Below are 16,476 nucleotides of genomic sequence, written 5' to 3' on the forward strand. Positions count from 1 at the left end.
CACAAAATGTGCAGTAAATTGATGCGGACTAGCTGCTGCGGACTGCGGGAAAAGTGCTTCCCTTCTCCCTATCAGTGCAGGATAGAGAGAAGGGACAGCACTTTCCCTAGTGAAAGTAAACGATTTTCATACTTACCGGCCGTTGTCTTGGTGACGCGTCCCTCTTTCGGCATCCAGCCCGACCTCCCTGGATGACGCGCCAGTCCATGTGACCGCTGCAGCCTGTGCTTGGCCTGTGATTGGCTGCAGCCGTCACTTAGACTGAAACGTCATCCTGGGAGGCCGGACTGGAGACAGACGCAGGGAGTTCTCGGTAAGTATGAACTTATATATTTTTTAACAGATACATGTATATTGGGATCGGTAGTCACTGTCCCGGGTGCAGAAACAGTTACTGCCGATCGCTTAACTCTTTCAGCACCCTGGACAGTGACTATTTACAGACGTCTCCTAGCAACGCTCCCGTCATTACGGGAGCCCCATTGACTTCCTCAGTCTGGCTGTAGACCTAGAAATACATAGGTCCAGCCAGAATGAAGAAATGTCATGGTAGTAAAACCAATACGCTCCGCAGCACACATAAGATCTGCGGACTTCATTGCGGAATTTTGACTCTCCATTGAAGTCAATGGAGAAATTCCGCCATGAGTCCGCCACTGCTCCGCAACAGACAGAGCATGCTGCGGACACCAAATTCCGCTCCGCAGCCTATGCTCCGCAGCGTAATTTTACGCCTCGTCTAAACGAACACTGCTAAATTAAAGTGTAAGTCAATGGACAAACGGCACCGCTGCGGATTAACGCTGCGGAGTGTCCGCAGCGGAATTTAAGTGAAATTCCGCCACGTGTGAACCCAGCCTAATACTGCTCCTATATACAAGAATATAACTACTATAATACTGCTCCCTATATACAAGAATATAACTACTATAATACTGCCTCCTATATACAAGAATATAACTACTATAATACTGCCCCTATATACAAGAATATAACTACTATAATACTGCTCCTATATACAAGAATATAACTACTATAATACTGCTCCCTATATACAAGAATATAACTACTATAATACTGCTCCTATATACAAGAATATAACTACTATAATACTGCTCCCTATATACAAGAATATAACTACTATAATACTGCCTCCTATATACAAGAATATAACTACTATAATACTGCCCCCTATGTACAGGAATATAACTACTATAATACTGCCCCTATATACAAGAATATAACTACTATATTACTGCCCCCTATATACAAGAATATATCTACTATAATACTGCCCCTATATACAAGAATATATCTACTATAATACTGCCCCTATATACAAGAATATAACTACTATAATACTGCCCCATATACAAGAATATAACTACTATAATACTGCTCCCTATATACAAGAATATAACTACTATAATACTGCCCCAATATACAAGAATATAACTACTATAATACTGCACCAATATACAAGAATATAACTACTATAATACTGCCCCTATATACAAGAATATAACTACTATAATACTGCCCCTATATACAAGAATATAACTACTATAATACTGCCCCTATATACAAGAATATTACTACTATAATACTGCCTCCTATATACAAGAATATAACTACTATAATACTGCCTCCTATATACAAGAATATAACTACTATAATACTGCTCCTATATACAAGAATATAACTACTATAATACTGCCTCCTATATACAAGAATATAACTACTATAATACTGCCCCCTATATACAAGAATATAACTACTATAATACTGCCCCCTATATACAAGAATATAACTACTATAATACTGCCCCTATATACAAGAATATAACTACTGTAATACTGCCCTCTATATACAAGAATATAACTACTATAATACTGCTCCTATATACAACAATATAACTACTATAATACTGCTCCTATATACAACAATATAACTACTATAATACTGCCCCCTATATACAAGAATATAACTACTATAATACTGCTCCTATATACAAGAATATAACTACTATAATACTGCTCCTATGTACAAGAATATAACTACTATAATACTGCCCCCTATATACAAGAATATAACTACTATAATACTGCTCCCTATATACAAGAATATAACTACTATAATACTGCCTCCTATATACAAGAATATAACTACTATAATACTGCCCCCATTATACAAGAATATATCTACTATAATACTGCCCCTATATGCAAGAATATAACTACTATAATACTGCCCCTATATACAAAAATATAACTACTATAATACTGCTCCCTATATACAAGAATATAAATACTATAATACTGCCCCCTATATACAAGAATATAACTACTATAATACTGCTCCTATATACAAGAATATAACTACTATAATACTGCCCCCTATATACAAGAATATAACTACTATAATACTGCTCCCTATATACAAGAATATAACTACTATAATACTGCTCGTATATACAAGAATATAACTACTATAATACTGCCCCCTATATACAAGAATATAACTACTATAATACTGCCCCCTATATACAAGAATATAACCACTATAATACTGCCCCTATATACAAGAATATAACTACTATAATACTGCCCCTATATACAAGAATATAACTACTATAATACTGCCCCTATATACAAGAATATAACTACTATAATACTGCCCCTATATACAAGAATATAACTACTATAATACTGCCCCCTATATACAAGAATATAACTACTATAATACTGCTCCTATATACAAGAATATAACTACTATAATACTGCTCCTATATACAGGAATATAACTACTATAATACTGCTCCTATATACAAGAATATAACTACTATAATACTGCTCCCTATATACAAGAATATAACTACTATAATACTGCCCCTATATACAAGAATATAACTACTATAATACCGCCCCTATATACAAGACTATAACTACTATAATACTGCCCCTATATACGAGAATATAACTACTATAATACTGCTCCTATATACAAGAATATAACTACTATAATACTGCCCCTATATACAAGAATATAACTACTATAATACTGCCCCCTATGTACAAAAATATAACTACTATAATACTGCCCCTATATACAAGAATATAACTTTTCCCTCCGCAGCATGTACTGTCTGTTGCGGAGAAGAAGTGGAATTTCACTGCGGATTTCAGCCTTTGCAATGCAAAAACTGAAATCTGTGGCAAGTCCGCTGTGATATCTGCAACGTCTGAATTACCTGTCAGATATGCAAATGTTGGTGCAGATTCGTTGCGTAATTGCCCCAAATCTGCCCCAACATTTGCAGCGGAAAAATTCTGCCACGTGTGAACGTGCTCTAACAATGTTTATTCGTCCCGATCATTGCTCCGTTTTAAAAGAACACTCCAGTGCCGATCATCGCGCTGTGATCGTCGATCGCCGCTCGTTACCAAACTAAAATCTGTTTGCGTAAAGTCACCTTAAGGGATATGTCAGTGCAACGAAGATAAGACAAGATTTAGTAGCCCAAATGGCATAATCTTTACATTCTGCATAATGCGCCGGCTCCTTCAGCGCAGCATTATGGTTTCCAGCTATGAGTTATGTCACTCGGACATCTCGCTCAGTGTGAAGTAGGAAGCTGGGAGTGGGACGCCGGTGACATGGAATTTCTAGTCTATAAATATTGCTCGGCTCTGCCTTCCGCATGCCAAGTGCCATAAAAACAGTTATGAGTTCGGTCGCTGCTAATCTTATTAATCCTGGAGTACAAGGAGCAAAAATAGCAGCGAAATACAATAAATGAAGGAAGACGTGTGGCCATAAAGCAAATCACTAATGCGAGACGGTACTGCAGGTAGAGCAGACCTTATTGCTTGTATTGACTTTGAAATTTTAAAGGTAAAGGCTGAAAATATAGAAGTTCACTTCTGGATGGGGGCTGAAATGGGACAATTCCAGTCAGTGCCACAAGATGGCGATTAAAAAAAATGTACCTTTTTTTTTTTTTTTTGTAACCCACTGCCCCTGGCAGCTACCCAAAGGGGATGTGGGAACAAATAGGGTGGGACTGCTCTTTTATAATTAATAAGGGCACGGCCAGACGTGGCAGAGTTTTTCCTCTGCAAATGTTGGTGCAGATTTGGGCCAATTACGCAACGAATCTGCACCAACATTTGCAAATTTGACAGGTAATTCAGACGTTGCAGAAAAGACAGCGGACCTGCCACAGATAATCAGTTTTTGCATTGCAAAGGCTGAAATCCGCAGTGAAATTCCGCTTCTTCTCCGCAATGGAAAGAGCATGCTGCGGAGGGGCAGTATTATAGTAGTTATATTCTTGTATATAGGGGGCAGTATTATAGTAGTTATATTCTTGTATATAGGAGCAGTATTATAGTAGTTATATTCTTGTATATAGGGAACTGTATTATAGTAGTTATATTCTTGTATATAGGGAGCAGTATTATAGTAGTTATATTCTTGTATATAGGGAGCAGTATTATAGTAGTTATATTCTTGTATATAGGAGCAGTATTATAGTAGTTATATTCTTGTACATAGGGGGCAGTATTATAGTAGTTATATTCTTGTATATAGGGGCAGTATTATAGTAGTTATATTCTTGTATATAGGGGGCAGTATTATAGTAGTTATATTCTTGTATATAGGGGCAGTATTATAGTAGTTATATTCTTGTATATAGGGGCAGTATTATAGTAGTTATATTCTTGTATATAGGGGGCAGTATTATAGTAGTTATATTCTTGTATATAGGAGCAGTATTATAGTAGTTATATTCTTGTATATAGGGGCAGTATTATAGTAGTTATATTCTTGTATGTAGAGGCAGTATTATAGTAGTTATATTCTTGTATATAGGGGGGCAGTATTATAGTAGTTATATTCTTGTATACAGGGGTCAGTATTATAGTAGTTATATTCTTGTATATAGGGGAAGTATTATAGTAGTTATATTCTTGTATATAGGGGGCAGTATTATAGTAGTTATATTCTTGTATATAGAGGGCAGTATTATAGTAGTTATATTCTTGTATATAGGAGCAGTATTATAGTAGTTATATTCTTGTATATAGGAGGCAGTATTATAGTAGTTATATTCTTGTATATAGGAGCAGTATAATAGTAGTTATATTCTTGTATATAGGAGCAGTATTAGAGTAGTTATATTCTTGTATACAGGGGTCAGTATTATAGTAGTTATATTCTTGTATATAGTGGCAGTATTATAGTAGTTATATTCTTGTATATAGGAGGCAGTATTATAGTAGTTATATTCTTGTATATAGGAGCAGTATTATAGTAGTTATATTCTTGTATATAGGGGGCAGTATTATAGTAGTTATATTCTTGTATATAGGGAGCAGTATTATAGTAGTTATATTCTTGTACATAGGGGTCAGTATTACAGTAGTTCTATTCTTGTATCTAGGGGGCAGTATTATAGTAGTTATATTCTTGTATATAGGGGCAGTATTATAGTAGTTATATTCTTGTATATAGGGAGCAGTATTGTAATAGTTATATTCTTGTATATAGGGGCAGTATTATAGTAGTTATATTCCTGTATATAGGGGGCAGTATTATAGTAGTTATATTCTTGTATATAGGGGCAGTAATATAGTAGTTATATTCTTGTATATAGGAGCAGTATTATAGTAGTTATATTCGTGTATATAGGGGCAGTATTATAGTAGTTATATTCTTGTATATAGGGGCAGTATTATAGTAGTTATACTCTTGTATATAGGAGGCAGTATTATAGTAATTATATTCTTGTATATAGGGGCAGTATTATAGTAGTTATATTCTTGTATATATAGGAGCAGTATTATAGTAGTTATATTCTTGTATATAGGGGGCAGTATTATAGTAGTTATAGTCTTGTATATAGGAGCAGTATTATAGAAGTTATATTCTTGTATATAGGGGCAGTATTATAGTAGTTATATTCTTGTATATAAGGGTCAGTATTATAGTAGTTATATTCTTGTACATAGGGGCAGTATTATAGTAATTATATTCTTGTATATAGGGAGCAGTATTATAGTAGTTATATTCTTGTACATAGGGGTCAGTATTACATTAGTTATATTCTTGTATCTAGGGGCAGTATTATAGTAGTTATATTCTTGTATATAGGAGCAGTATTATAGTAGTTATATTCTTGTATATAGGAGCAGTATTATAGTAGTTATATTCTTGTATATAGGGGGCAGTATTATAGTAGTTATATTCTTGTATATAGGGACCAGTATTATAGTAGTTATATTTTTGTATATAGGAGCAGTATTATAGTAGTTATATTCTTGTATATAGGGGGCAGTATTATAGTAGTTATATTCTTGTATATAGGGGCAGTATTATAGTAGTTATATTCTTGTATATAGGGGGTAGTATTATAGTAGTTATATTCTTGTATATAGGGGGTAGTATTATAGTAGTTATATTCTTGTATATAGGGGGCAGTATTATAGTAGTTATATTCTTGTATATAGGGGCAGTATTATAGTAGTTATATTCTTGTATATAGGGGGCAGTATTATAGTAGTTATATTCTTGTATATAGGGACCAGTATTATAGTAGTTATATTTTTGTATATAGGAGCAGTATTATAGTAGTTATATTCTTGTATATAGGGGGCAGTATTATAGTAGTTATATTCTTGTATATAGGGGCAGTATTATAGTAGTTATATTCTTGTATATAGGGGGTAGTATTATAGTAGTTATATTCTTGTATATAGGGGGTAGTATTATAGTAGTTATATTCTTGTATATAGGGGGCAGTATTATAGTAGTTATATTCTTGTATATAGGGGCAGTATTATAGTAGTTATATTCTTGTATATAGGAGGCAGTGTTATAGTAGTTATATTCTTGTATATTGGGGGCAGTATTATAGTAGTTATATTCTTGTATATAGGGGGCAGTATTATAGTAGTTATATTCTTGTATATAGGGGCAGTATTATAGTAGTTATATTCTTGTATATAGGAGCAGTATTAGGGCGGGTTCACACATGGCGGATTTTCACTTAAATTCCGCTGCGGACACTCCGCAGCGTTAATCCGCAGCGGAGCCGTTTCTCCATTGACTTTCACTTTAATTTCGCAGTGTTCGTTTACACGATGCGTACAATTCCGCTGCGGAGCATAGGCTGCGGAGCGGAATGTGGTGTCCGCAGCATGCTCTGTCTGTTGCGGAGCAGTGGCGGACTGGTTGCGGACTCATGGCGGAATTTCTCCATTGACTTCAATGGAGATTCTAAGTTCCGCAATGAAGTCCGCAGCTGTCATGCACATGTTATGTGTGGTGCGGAGCGTATTGGTTTTTTAACATGACATTTCTTCATTCTGGCTGGACCTATGTATTTCTAGGTCTACAGCCAGACTGAGGAAGTCAATGGGGCTCCCGTAATGACGGGAGCGTTGCTAGGAGACGTCAGTAAATAGTCACTGTCCAGGGTGCTGAAAGAGTTAAGCGATCGGCAGTAACTGTTTCTGCACCCGGGACAGTGACTACCGATCTCAATATACATGTATCTGTAAAAAAACATATAAGTTCATACTTACCGAGAACTCCCTGTTTCTGTCTCCAGTCCGGCCTCCCAGGATGACGTTTCAGTGTAAGTGACGGCTGCAGCCAATCACAGGCCAAGCACAGGCTGCAGCGGTCACATGGACTGGCGCGTCATCCAGGGAGGTCGGGCTGGATGCCGAAGGAGGGACGCGTCACCAAGACAACGGGCGGTAAGTATGAATTTCTTTTACTTTCACTAGGGAAAGTGCTGTCCCTTCTCTCTATCCTGCACTGATAGGGAGAAGGGAAGCACTTTTCCTGCAGTCCGCAGCGGCCAGTCCGCATCAATTTTCTGCACATTTTGTGCAGATCCGCAGCCGTAATCCGCAACCCGGATTAGGTGCGGCATTGATGCGGACAGTTGCGGAGGAATTCCGCCATGTGTGGTCATGCCCTTATAGTAGTTATATTCCTGTATATAGGGGCAGTATTATAGTAGTTATATTCTTGTATATAGGGGCAGTATTATAGTAGTTATATTCTTGTATATAGGAGGCAGTATTATAGTAGTTATATTCTTGTATATAGGAGCAGTATTATAATAGTTAAATTCTTGTATATAGGAGGCAGTATTATAAAAGTTATATTCTTGTATATAGGAGCAGTATTATAGTAGTTATATTCTTGTATATAGGGGGCAGTATTATGGTAGTTATATTCTTGTATATAGGAACAGTATTATAGTAGTTAAATTCTTGTATATAGGGGGCAGTATTATAGTAGTTATATTCTTGTATATAGGGGGAGTATTATAGTAGTTATATTCTTGTATATAGGGGGCAGTATTATAGTAGTTATATTCTTGTATATAGGGGGCAGTATTATAGTAGTTATATTCTTGTATATAGGGGCAGTATTATAGTAGTTACATTCTTGTATATAGGGGCAGTATTATAGTAGTTATATTCCTGTATATAGGAGCAGTATTATAGTAGTTATATTCTTGTATATAGGGGCAGTATTATAGTAGTTATATTCTTGTATATAGGGGCAGTATTATAGTAGTTATATTCTTGTATATAGGAGCAGTATTATAGTAGTTATATTCTTGTATATAGGGGCAGTATTAGGGCGGGTTCACACATGGCGGAATTTCACTTAAATTCCGCTGCGGACACTCCGCAGCGTTAATCCGCAGCGGAGCCGTTTCTCCATTGACTTTCACTTTAATTTAGCAGTGTTCGTTTACACGATGCGTACAATTCCGCTGCGGAGCATAGGCTGCGGAGCGGAATTTGGTGTCCGCAGCATGCTCTGTCTGTTGCGGAGCAGTGGCGGACTCATGGCGGAATTTCTCCATTGACTTCAATGGAGATTCTAATTTCCGCAATGAAGTCCGCAGCTGTCATGCACATGTTATGTGTGCTGCGGATGCGTCTTGCTTTTTTAACTTGACATTTCTTCATTCTGGATGGACCTATGTATTTCTAGGTCTACAGCCAGACTGAGGAAGTCAATGGGGCTCCCGTAATGACGGGAGCGTTGCTAGGAGACGTCTGTAAATAGTCACTGTCCAGGGTGCTGAAAGAGTTACGCGATCGGCAGTAACTGTTTCTGCACCCGGGACAGTGACTACCGATCCCAATATACATGTATCTGTAAAAAAAAATATAAGTTCATACTTACCGAGAACTCCCTGCGTCTGTCTCCAGTCCGGCCTCCCAGGATGACGTTTCAGTGTAAGTGACGGCTGCAGCCAATCACAGGCCAAGCACAGGCTGCAGCGGTCACATGGACTGGAGCGTCATCCAGGGAGGTCGGGCTGGATGCCGAAAGAGGGACGCGTCACCAAGACAACGGGCGGTAAGTATGAATTTCTTTGACTTTCACTAGGGAAAGTGCTGTCCCTTCTCTCTATCCTGCACTGAATAGGGAGAAGAGAAGCACTTTTCCTGCAGTCCGCAGCGGCCAGTCCGCATCAATTTTCTGCACATTTTGTGCAGATCCGCAGCCGTAATCCGCAACCCGGATTAGGTGCGGCATTGATGCGGACAGTTGCGGAGGAATTCCGCCATGTGTGGTCATGCCCTTATAGTAGTTATATTCTTGAATATAGGGGCAGTATTATAGTAGTTATATTCTTGTATATAGGAGGCAGTATTATAGTAGTTATATTCTTGTATATAGGAGCAGTATTATAATAGTTAAATTCTTGTATATAGGAGCAGTATTATAATAGTTAAATTCTTGTATATAGGAGGCAGTATTATAGTAGATATATTCTTGTATATAGGAGCAGTATTATGGTAGTTATATTCTTGTATATAGGAGGCAGTATTATAGTAGTTATATTCTTGTATATAGGAGCAGTATTATAATAGTTAAATTCTTGTATATAGGAGGCAGTATTATAGTAGTTATATTCTTGTATATAGGAGCAGTATTATGGTAGTTATATTCTTGTATATAAGAACAGTATTATAGTAGTTAAATTCTTGTATATAGGGGGCAGTATTATAGTAGTTATATTCTTGTATATAGGGGGAGTATTATAGTAGTTATATTCTTGTATATAGGGGGCAGTATTATAGTAGTTATATTCTTGTATATAGGGGGCAGTATTATAGTAGTTATATTCTTGTATATAGGGGCAGTATTATAGTAGTTATATTCTTGTATATAGGGAACAGTATTATAGTAGTTATATTCTTGTATATAGGGGCAGTATTATAGTAGTTATATTCTTGTATATAGGAGCAGTATTATAGTAGTTATATTCTTGTATATAGGGGGCAGTATTATACTGGTTATATTCTTGTATATAGGAGCAGTATTATAGTAGTTATATTCTTGTATATAGGAGCAGTATTATAGTAGTTATATTCTTGTATATAGGGAGCAGTATTACAGTAGTTATAGTCTTGTATATAGGAGCAGTATTATAGTAGTTATATTCTTGTATATAGGAGCAGTATTATAGTAGTTATATTCTTGTATATAGTGAGCAGTATTACAGTAGTTATAGTCTTGTATATAGGAGCAGTATTATAGTAGTTATATTCTTGTACATAGGGGCAGTATTATAGTAGTTATATTCTTGTATATAGGGAGCACTATTATAGTAGTTATATTCTTGTATATAGGGGGCAGTATTATAGTAATTATATTCTTGTATATAGGGGCAGTATTATAGTAGTTATATTCTTGTATATAGGGGGCAGTATTATAGTAGTTATATTCTTGTATATAGGGGGCAGTATTATAGTAGTTATATTCTTGTATATAGGGGCAGTATTATAGTAGTTATATTCTTGTATATAGGGGCAGTATAAGGCTGGGTTCACACGTGGCGGAATTTCACTTAAATTCCGCTGCGGACACTCCGCAGCGTTAATCCGCAGAGGAGCCGTTTCTCCATTGACTTCCACTTTAATTTAGCAGTGTTCGTTTAGACGATGCGTAAAATTCCGCTGCGGAGCATAGGCTGCGGAGCGGAATTTGGTGTCCGCAGCATGCTCTGTCTGTTGCGGAGCAGTGGCGGACTCATGGCGGAATTTCTCCATTGACTTCAATGGAGATTCTAATTTCCGCAATGAAGTCCGCAGCTGTCATGCACATGTTATGTGTGCTGCGGATGCGTCTTGCTTTTTTAACTTGACATTTCTTCATTCTGGCTGGACCTACCGTATGTATTTCTAGGTCTACAGCCAGACTGAGGAAGTCAATGGGGCTCCCGTAATGACGGGAGCGTTGCTAGGAGACGTCTGTAAATAGTCACTGTCCAGGGTGCTGAAAGACTTAAGCGATCGGCAGTAACTGTTTCTGCACCCGGGACAGTGACTACCGATCCCAATATACAGCAACCTGTAAAAAAATATAAGTTCATACTTACCGAGAACTCCCTGCTTCTGTCTCCAGTCCGGCCTCCCAGGATGACGTTTCAGTCTAAGTGACGGCTGCAGCCAATCACAGGCCAAGCACAGGCTGCAGCGGTCACATGGACTGGCGCGTCATCCAGGGAGGTCGAGCTGGATGCCGAAAGAGGGACGCGTCACCAAGACAACGGCCGGTAAGTATGAAATTAGTTTACTTTCAGTAGGGAAAGTGCTGTCCCTTCTCTCTATCCTGCACTGATAGGGAGAAGGGAAGCACTTTTCCCGCAGTCCGCAGCAGCTAGTCCGCATCAATTTTCTGCACATTTTGGGCAGATCCGCAGCCGTAATCCGCAACCCGGATTAGGTGCGGCATTGATGCGGACAGTTGCGGAGGAAATCCGCCACGTGTGGCCATGCCCTTATAGTAGTTATATTCTTGTATATAGGGTGCAGTATTATAGTAGTTATATTCTTGTATATAGGGGGCAGTATTATAGTAGTTATATTCTTGTATATAGCAGCAGTATTATAATAGTTATATTCTTGTATATCGGGGGCACATTTATAGTAGTTATATTCTTGTATATAGGAGCAGTATTATAGTAGTTATATTCTTGTATATAGGGGCAGTATTATAGTAGTTATATTCTTGTATATAGGGGGCAGTATTATAGTAGTTATATTCTTGTATATAGGAGGCAGTATTATAGTAGTTATATTCCTGTATATAGGGGGCAATATTATAGTAGTTATATTCTTGTATATAGGAGCAGTATTATAGTAGTTATATTCTTGTATATAGGGGGCAGTATTATAGTAGTTATAGTCCTGTATATAGGGGCAGTATTATAGTAGTTATATTCTTGTATATAGGAGCAGTATTATAATAGTTATATTCTTGTATATAGGAGCAGTATTATAGTAGTTATATTCTTGTATATATAGGGGCAGTATTATAGTAGTTATATTCTTGTATATAGGGTGCAGTATTATAGTAGTTATATTCTTGTGTATATAGGGGCAGTATTATAGTAGTTATATTCTTGTATATAGGGTGCAGTATTATAGTAGTTATATTCTTGTATATCGGGGGCACATTTATAGTAGTTATATTCTTGTATATAGGAGCAGTATTATAATAGTTATATTCTTGTATATAGGGGCAGTATTATAGTAGTTATATTCTTGTATATATGGGGCAGTATTATAGTAGTTATATTCCTGTATATAGGGGGCAATATTATAATAGTTATATTCTTGTATATAGGAGCAGTATTATAGTAGTTATATTCTTGTATATAGGGGGCAGTATTATAGTAGTTATATTCCTGTATATAGGGGCAGTATTATAGTAGTTATATTCTTGTATATAGGAGCAGTATTATAATAGTTATATTCTTGTATATAGGGAGCAGTATTATAGTAGTTATATTCCTGTATATAGGGGCAGTATTATAGTAGTTATATTCTTGTATATAGGAGCAGTATTATAATAGTTATATTCTTGTATATAGGGGCAGTATTATAGTAGTTATATTCTTGTATATAGGGCGCAGTATTATAGTAGTTATATTCTTGTATATAGGGAGCAGTATTATAGTAGTTATATTCTAGTATATAGGGAGCAGTATTATAGTAGTTATATTCTTGTATATAGGGAGCAGTATTATAGTAGTTATATTCCTGTATATAGGAGCAGTATTATAGTAGTTATATTCTTGTATATAGGAGCAGTATTATAGTAGTTATATTCTTGTATATAGGGAGCAGTATTATAGTAGTTATATTCTTGTATATAGGGGCAGTATTATAGTAGTTATATTCTTGTGTATATAGGGGCAGTATTATAGTAGTTATATTCTTGTATATAGGAGGCAGTATTATAGTAGTTATATTCTTGTATATAGGAGCAGTATTATAGTAGTTATATTCTTGTATATAGGGGGCAGTATTATAGTAGTTATATTCCTGTATATAGGGGGCAATATTATAATAGTTATATTCTTGTATATAGGAGCAATATTATAATAGTTATATTCTTGTATATAGGGGCAGTATTATAGTAGTTATATTCTTGTATATAGGGCGCAGTATTATAGTAGTTATATTCTTGTATATAGGGAGCAGTATTATAGTAGTTATATTCTAGTATATAGGGAGCAGTATTATAGTAGTTATATTCTTGTATATAGGGAGCAGTATTATAGTAGTTATATTCCTGTATATAGGAGCAGTATTATAGTAGTTATATTCTTGTATATAGGAGCAGTATTATAGTAGTTATATTCTTGTATATAGGGAGCAGTATTATAGTAGTTATATTCTTGTATATAGGGGCAGTATTATAGTAGTTATATTCTTGTATATAGGGAGCAGTATTATAGTAGTTATATTCTTGTATATAGGGGCAGTATTATAGTAGTTATATTCTTGTATATAGGGGGCAGTATTATAGTAGTTATATTCTTGTATATAGGGAGCAGTATTATAGTAGTTATATTCTTGTATATAGGAGGCAGTATTATAGTAGTTATATTCTTGTATATAGGGAGCAGTATTATAGTAGTTATATTCTTGTATATAGGGGGCAGTATTATAGTAGTTATATTCTTGTATATAGGGGGCAGTATTATAGTAGTTATATTCTTGTATATAGGGGGCAGTATTATAGTAGTTATATTCTTGTATATAGGGAGCAGTATTATAGTAGTTATATTCTTGTATATAGGGGGCAGTATTATAGTAGTTATATTCTTGTATATAGGGAGCAGTATTATAGTAGTTATATTCTTGTATATAGGAGGCAGTATTATAGTAGTTATATTCTTTTATATACTCATTTGTAGACCAGTTAAAGTGAAAGACTCCCTCAGAGCAACGCACAGAAAATGGTGACAAAGACGCTGTACCTGTGTTGTATCCTCTGCCCAGTGCCGGCCATGGTCGGTGGTTTTTCCATAGATTTCCGAGGTACCAGTCACTCTGATTCTCCACCAGCCCCAGAACTTGTTGTCCTGAAAGAAAAATATAAAATAGTTGATTATTTTAATGTCGTCACTCGGCTGAATTAGAACATAAATATAACATCATTTACACGGGGAGATATTTGTGTTATTGATCCTCAATATGACGGCGATCGATCATGTGATTCATGTTTACATATCTCAGAACCACCAGCCATTATTTTTATATTTGCTTATATGTCTCGTCTCACAGTCGCTACATCTTTTTACATCAGGTGATTATCGTGCTCGCTTGTTAGCATTGAAATTCGACACAAGTGCTTCTCCCAAAAAAAAAAATCGAAATATCCCCTTTAAATATAAGTTCTGCTTAAATGTCTGTTCAAACGTTTCTTAGTTAATCTATTTCTGGGAAAGCGAGTGACAATCAATATGCCTTCTATTATAGTTCCTGTAGAGACGGTCACTCCGCTTTCCCGGGGTCCTGAAAGGCAAAGCTGGTACTTATATAGAAACATGTGACCATTGGATATATCACAGCGGAGAGAGGCAAATTTGTTATTTAGGAAACTGAAAAACATGAGTAACGTTGTCAGTCACAGACGGTGCCCCATAACATTGCCAGTCACACTCAGTGTCCCCATAAAGTTGTGCCGCAGACATTGCCCTCCTTACAGTGCCATCAGCAGACAGTGCCCTCATTACAGTGCCAGCCACAGAAAGTGCCCTCATTACAGTGCCAGCCGCAGAAAGTGCCCTCATTACAGTGCCATCAGCAGACAGTGACCTCATTACAGTGCTATCAGCAGACAGTGCCCTCATTACAGTGCCAGCCACAGAAAGTGCCCTCATTACAGTGCCATCAGCAGACAGTGCCCTCATTACAGTGCCAGCCACAGAAAGTGCCCTCATTACAGTGCCATCAGCAGACAGTGCCCTCATTACACTGCCCTCATTACAGTGCCAGCCGCAGAAAGTGCCCTTATTACCGTGCCATCAGCAGACATTGCCCTCATTATAGTGCCAGCCGCAGAAAGTGCCCTTATTACCATGCCAGCAGCAAACAATGCCCTTATTACAGTGCCAGACACACTCAGTATCCCTATAAAGTTGCCAGCCTTAAACAGTGCCTCATTACAGTGCCATCAGCAGACAGTGCCTTTACTACTTTTCCAGCCGCAGACTGTGTCCTCATTACAGTGCCAGCAGCAGACATTGCTATTATTACAGTGCCATCATTACAGTGCCAGCAGCAGACTGTACCCTCATTACAGTGCCAGCCACACAATGCCCTCATAACTTGGTCTGCCAGTCATTGCCCCCATAAAGTTGCCAGCCACAAATAATATTCCCATTTCAGTGCCAGCCACAGATTGTCTTTAACACGATAGGGGGCATTTATGCGAGTATATAGATTTATATGTGAACTGTTCCCCAAAAATGGGCTCTGCTATAATAGTTACCCCAACTCTTAAATGCCATGTAAAGGTTTGGTTTCCATCATGTGGCAGAGGGGCTATTGGCCCCTACAGCACCAGGGGATTCTGCAAGTCCTGCCCCCTATAGTTCTGCCCATGCCTCGTGCTGTCACCTTGGCAGTGGTGAGCGGGCATATGTACTGGTATATATATATATATCTGCCGGCATTACTATGCCCTCCCTCCCTGTCAGTCCCCGCTGGGTAAACAAGTTCATTGTGGTTAAACACTCGTATGTTCCGTCTGTCCGCGGCCATTACATTAACAAGGAGAGATGATACCCAGAATGCATTGCAGTGGCGTCAATTCCCAGCATTGTTGTCTCATCTCCGCTACCTGTCGCCCTTAATGTTGTCCTGTTTGTCTGACTTTGTCTCTAACCTTCACTGCTCCGTCTCCTCGTCCCGGCGTGCTGCGTAACGCAATGAACAAATACGTCTTAGGCCTCGTTCACACCTGCGTTGGGGTCCCGTTCTGACGTTCCGTCGGAGCTTTCTGTCAGAACGGGACCCTGAACAGACACAAAACCACAGGTTTCCGTTTTCATCTCCATTGATTTCAATGGTGACGGATCCGGTGCCCATGGTTTCCGTTTGTGTCCGTTGTGCACCGGACCCGTCGTTT

The 16,476-nt window shown here is 37.3% G+C and overlaps 2 protein-coding genes across 6 annotated transcripts in view; one reads left to right on the plus strand and one right to left on the minus strand.

The window, feature by feature from the left end:
* LARGE1 (LARGE xylosyl- and glucuronyltransferase 1) overlaps nt 1-16,476 on the minus strand; it is a 394,217-nt gene that overhangs the window by 96,121 nt on the left and 281,620 nt on the right. Inside the window, exon 7 of the mRNA XM_075855826.1 lies at nt 14,321-14,425. Coding sequence (XP_075711941.1) covers nt 14,321-14,425 — 105 coding nt within the window. The remainder of the gene's footprint in view (nt 1-14,320; nt 14,426-16,476) is intronic.
* LOC142748662 (E3 ubiquitin/ISG15 ligase TRIM25-like) overlaps nt 1-16,476 on the plus strand; it is a 232,115-nt gene that overhangs the window by 56,377 nt on the left and 159,262 nt on the right. The gene's annotated exons all lie outside the window — the stretch shown is intronic.

This window comes from Rhinoderma darwinii, chromosome 3 (genome assembly GCF_050947455.1).
Source record: "Rhinoderma darwinii isolate aRhiDar2 chromosome 3, aRhiDar2.hap1, whole genome shotgun sequence".
NCBI classification, from domain to species: domain Eukaryota; kingdom Metazoa; phylum Chordata; class Amphibia; order Anura; family Rhinodermatidae; genus Rhinoderma; species Rhinoderma darwinii.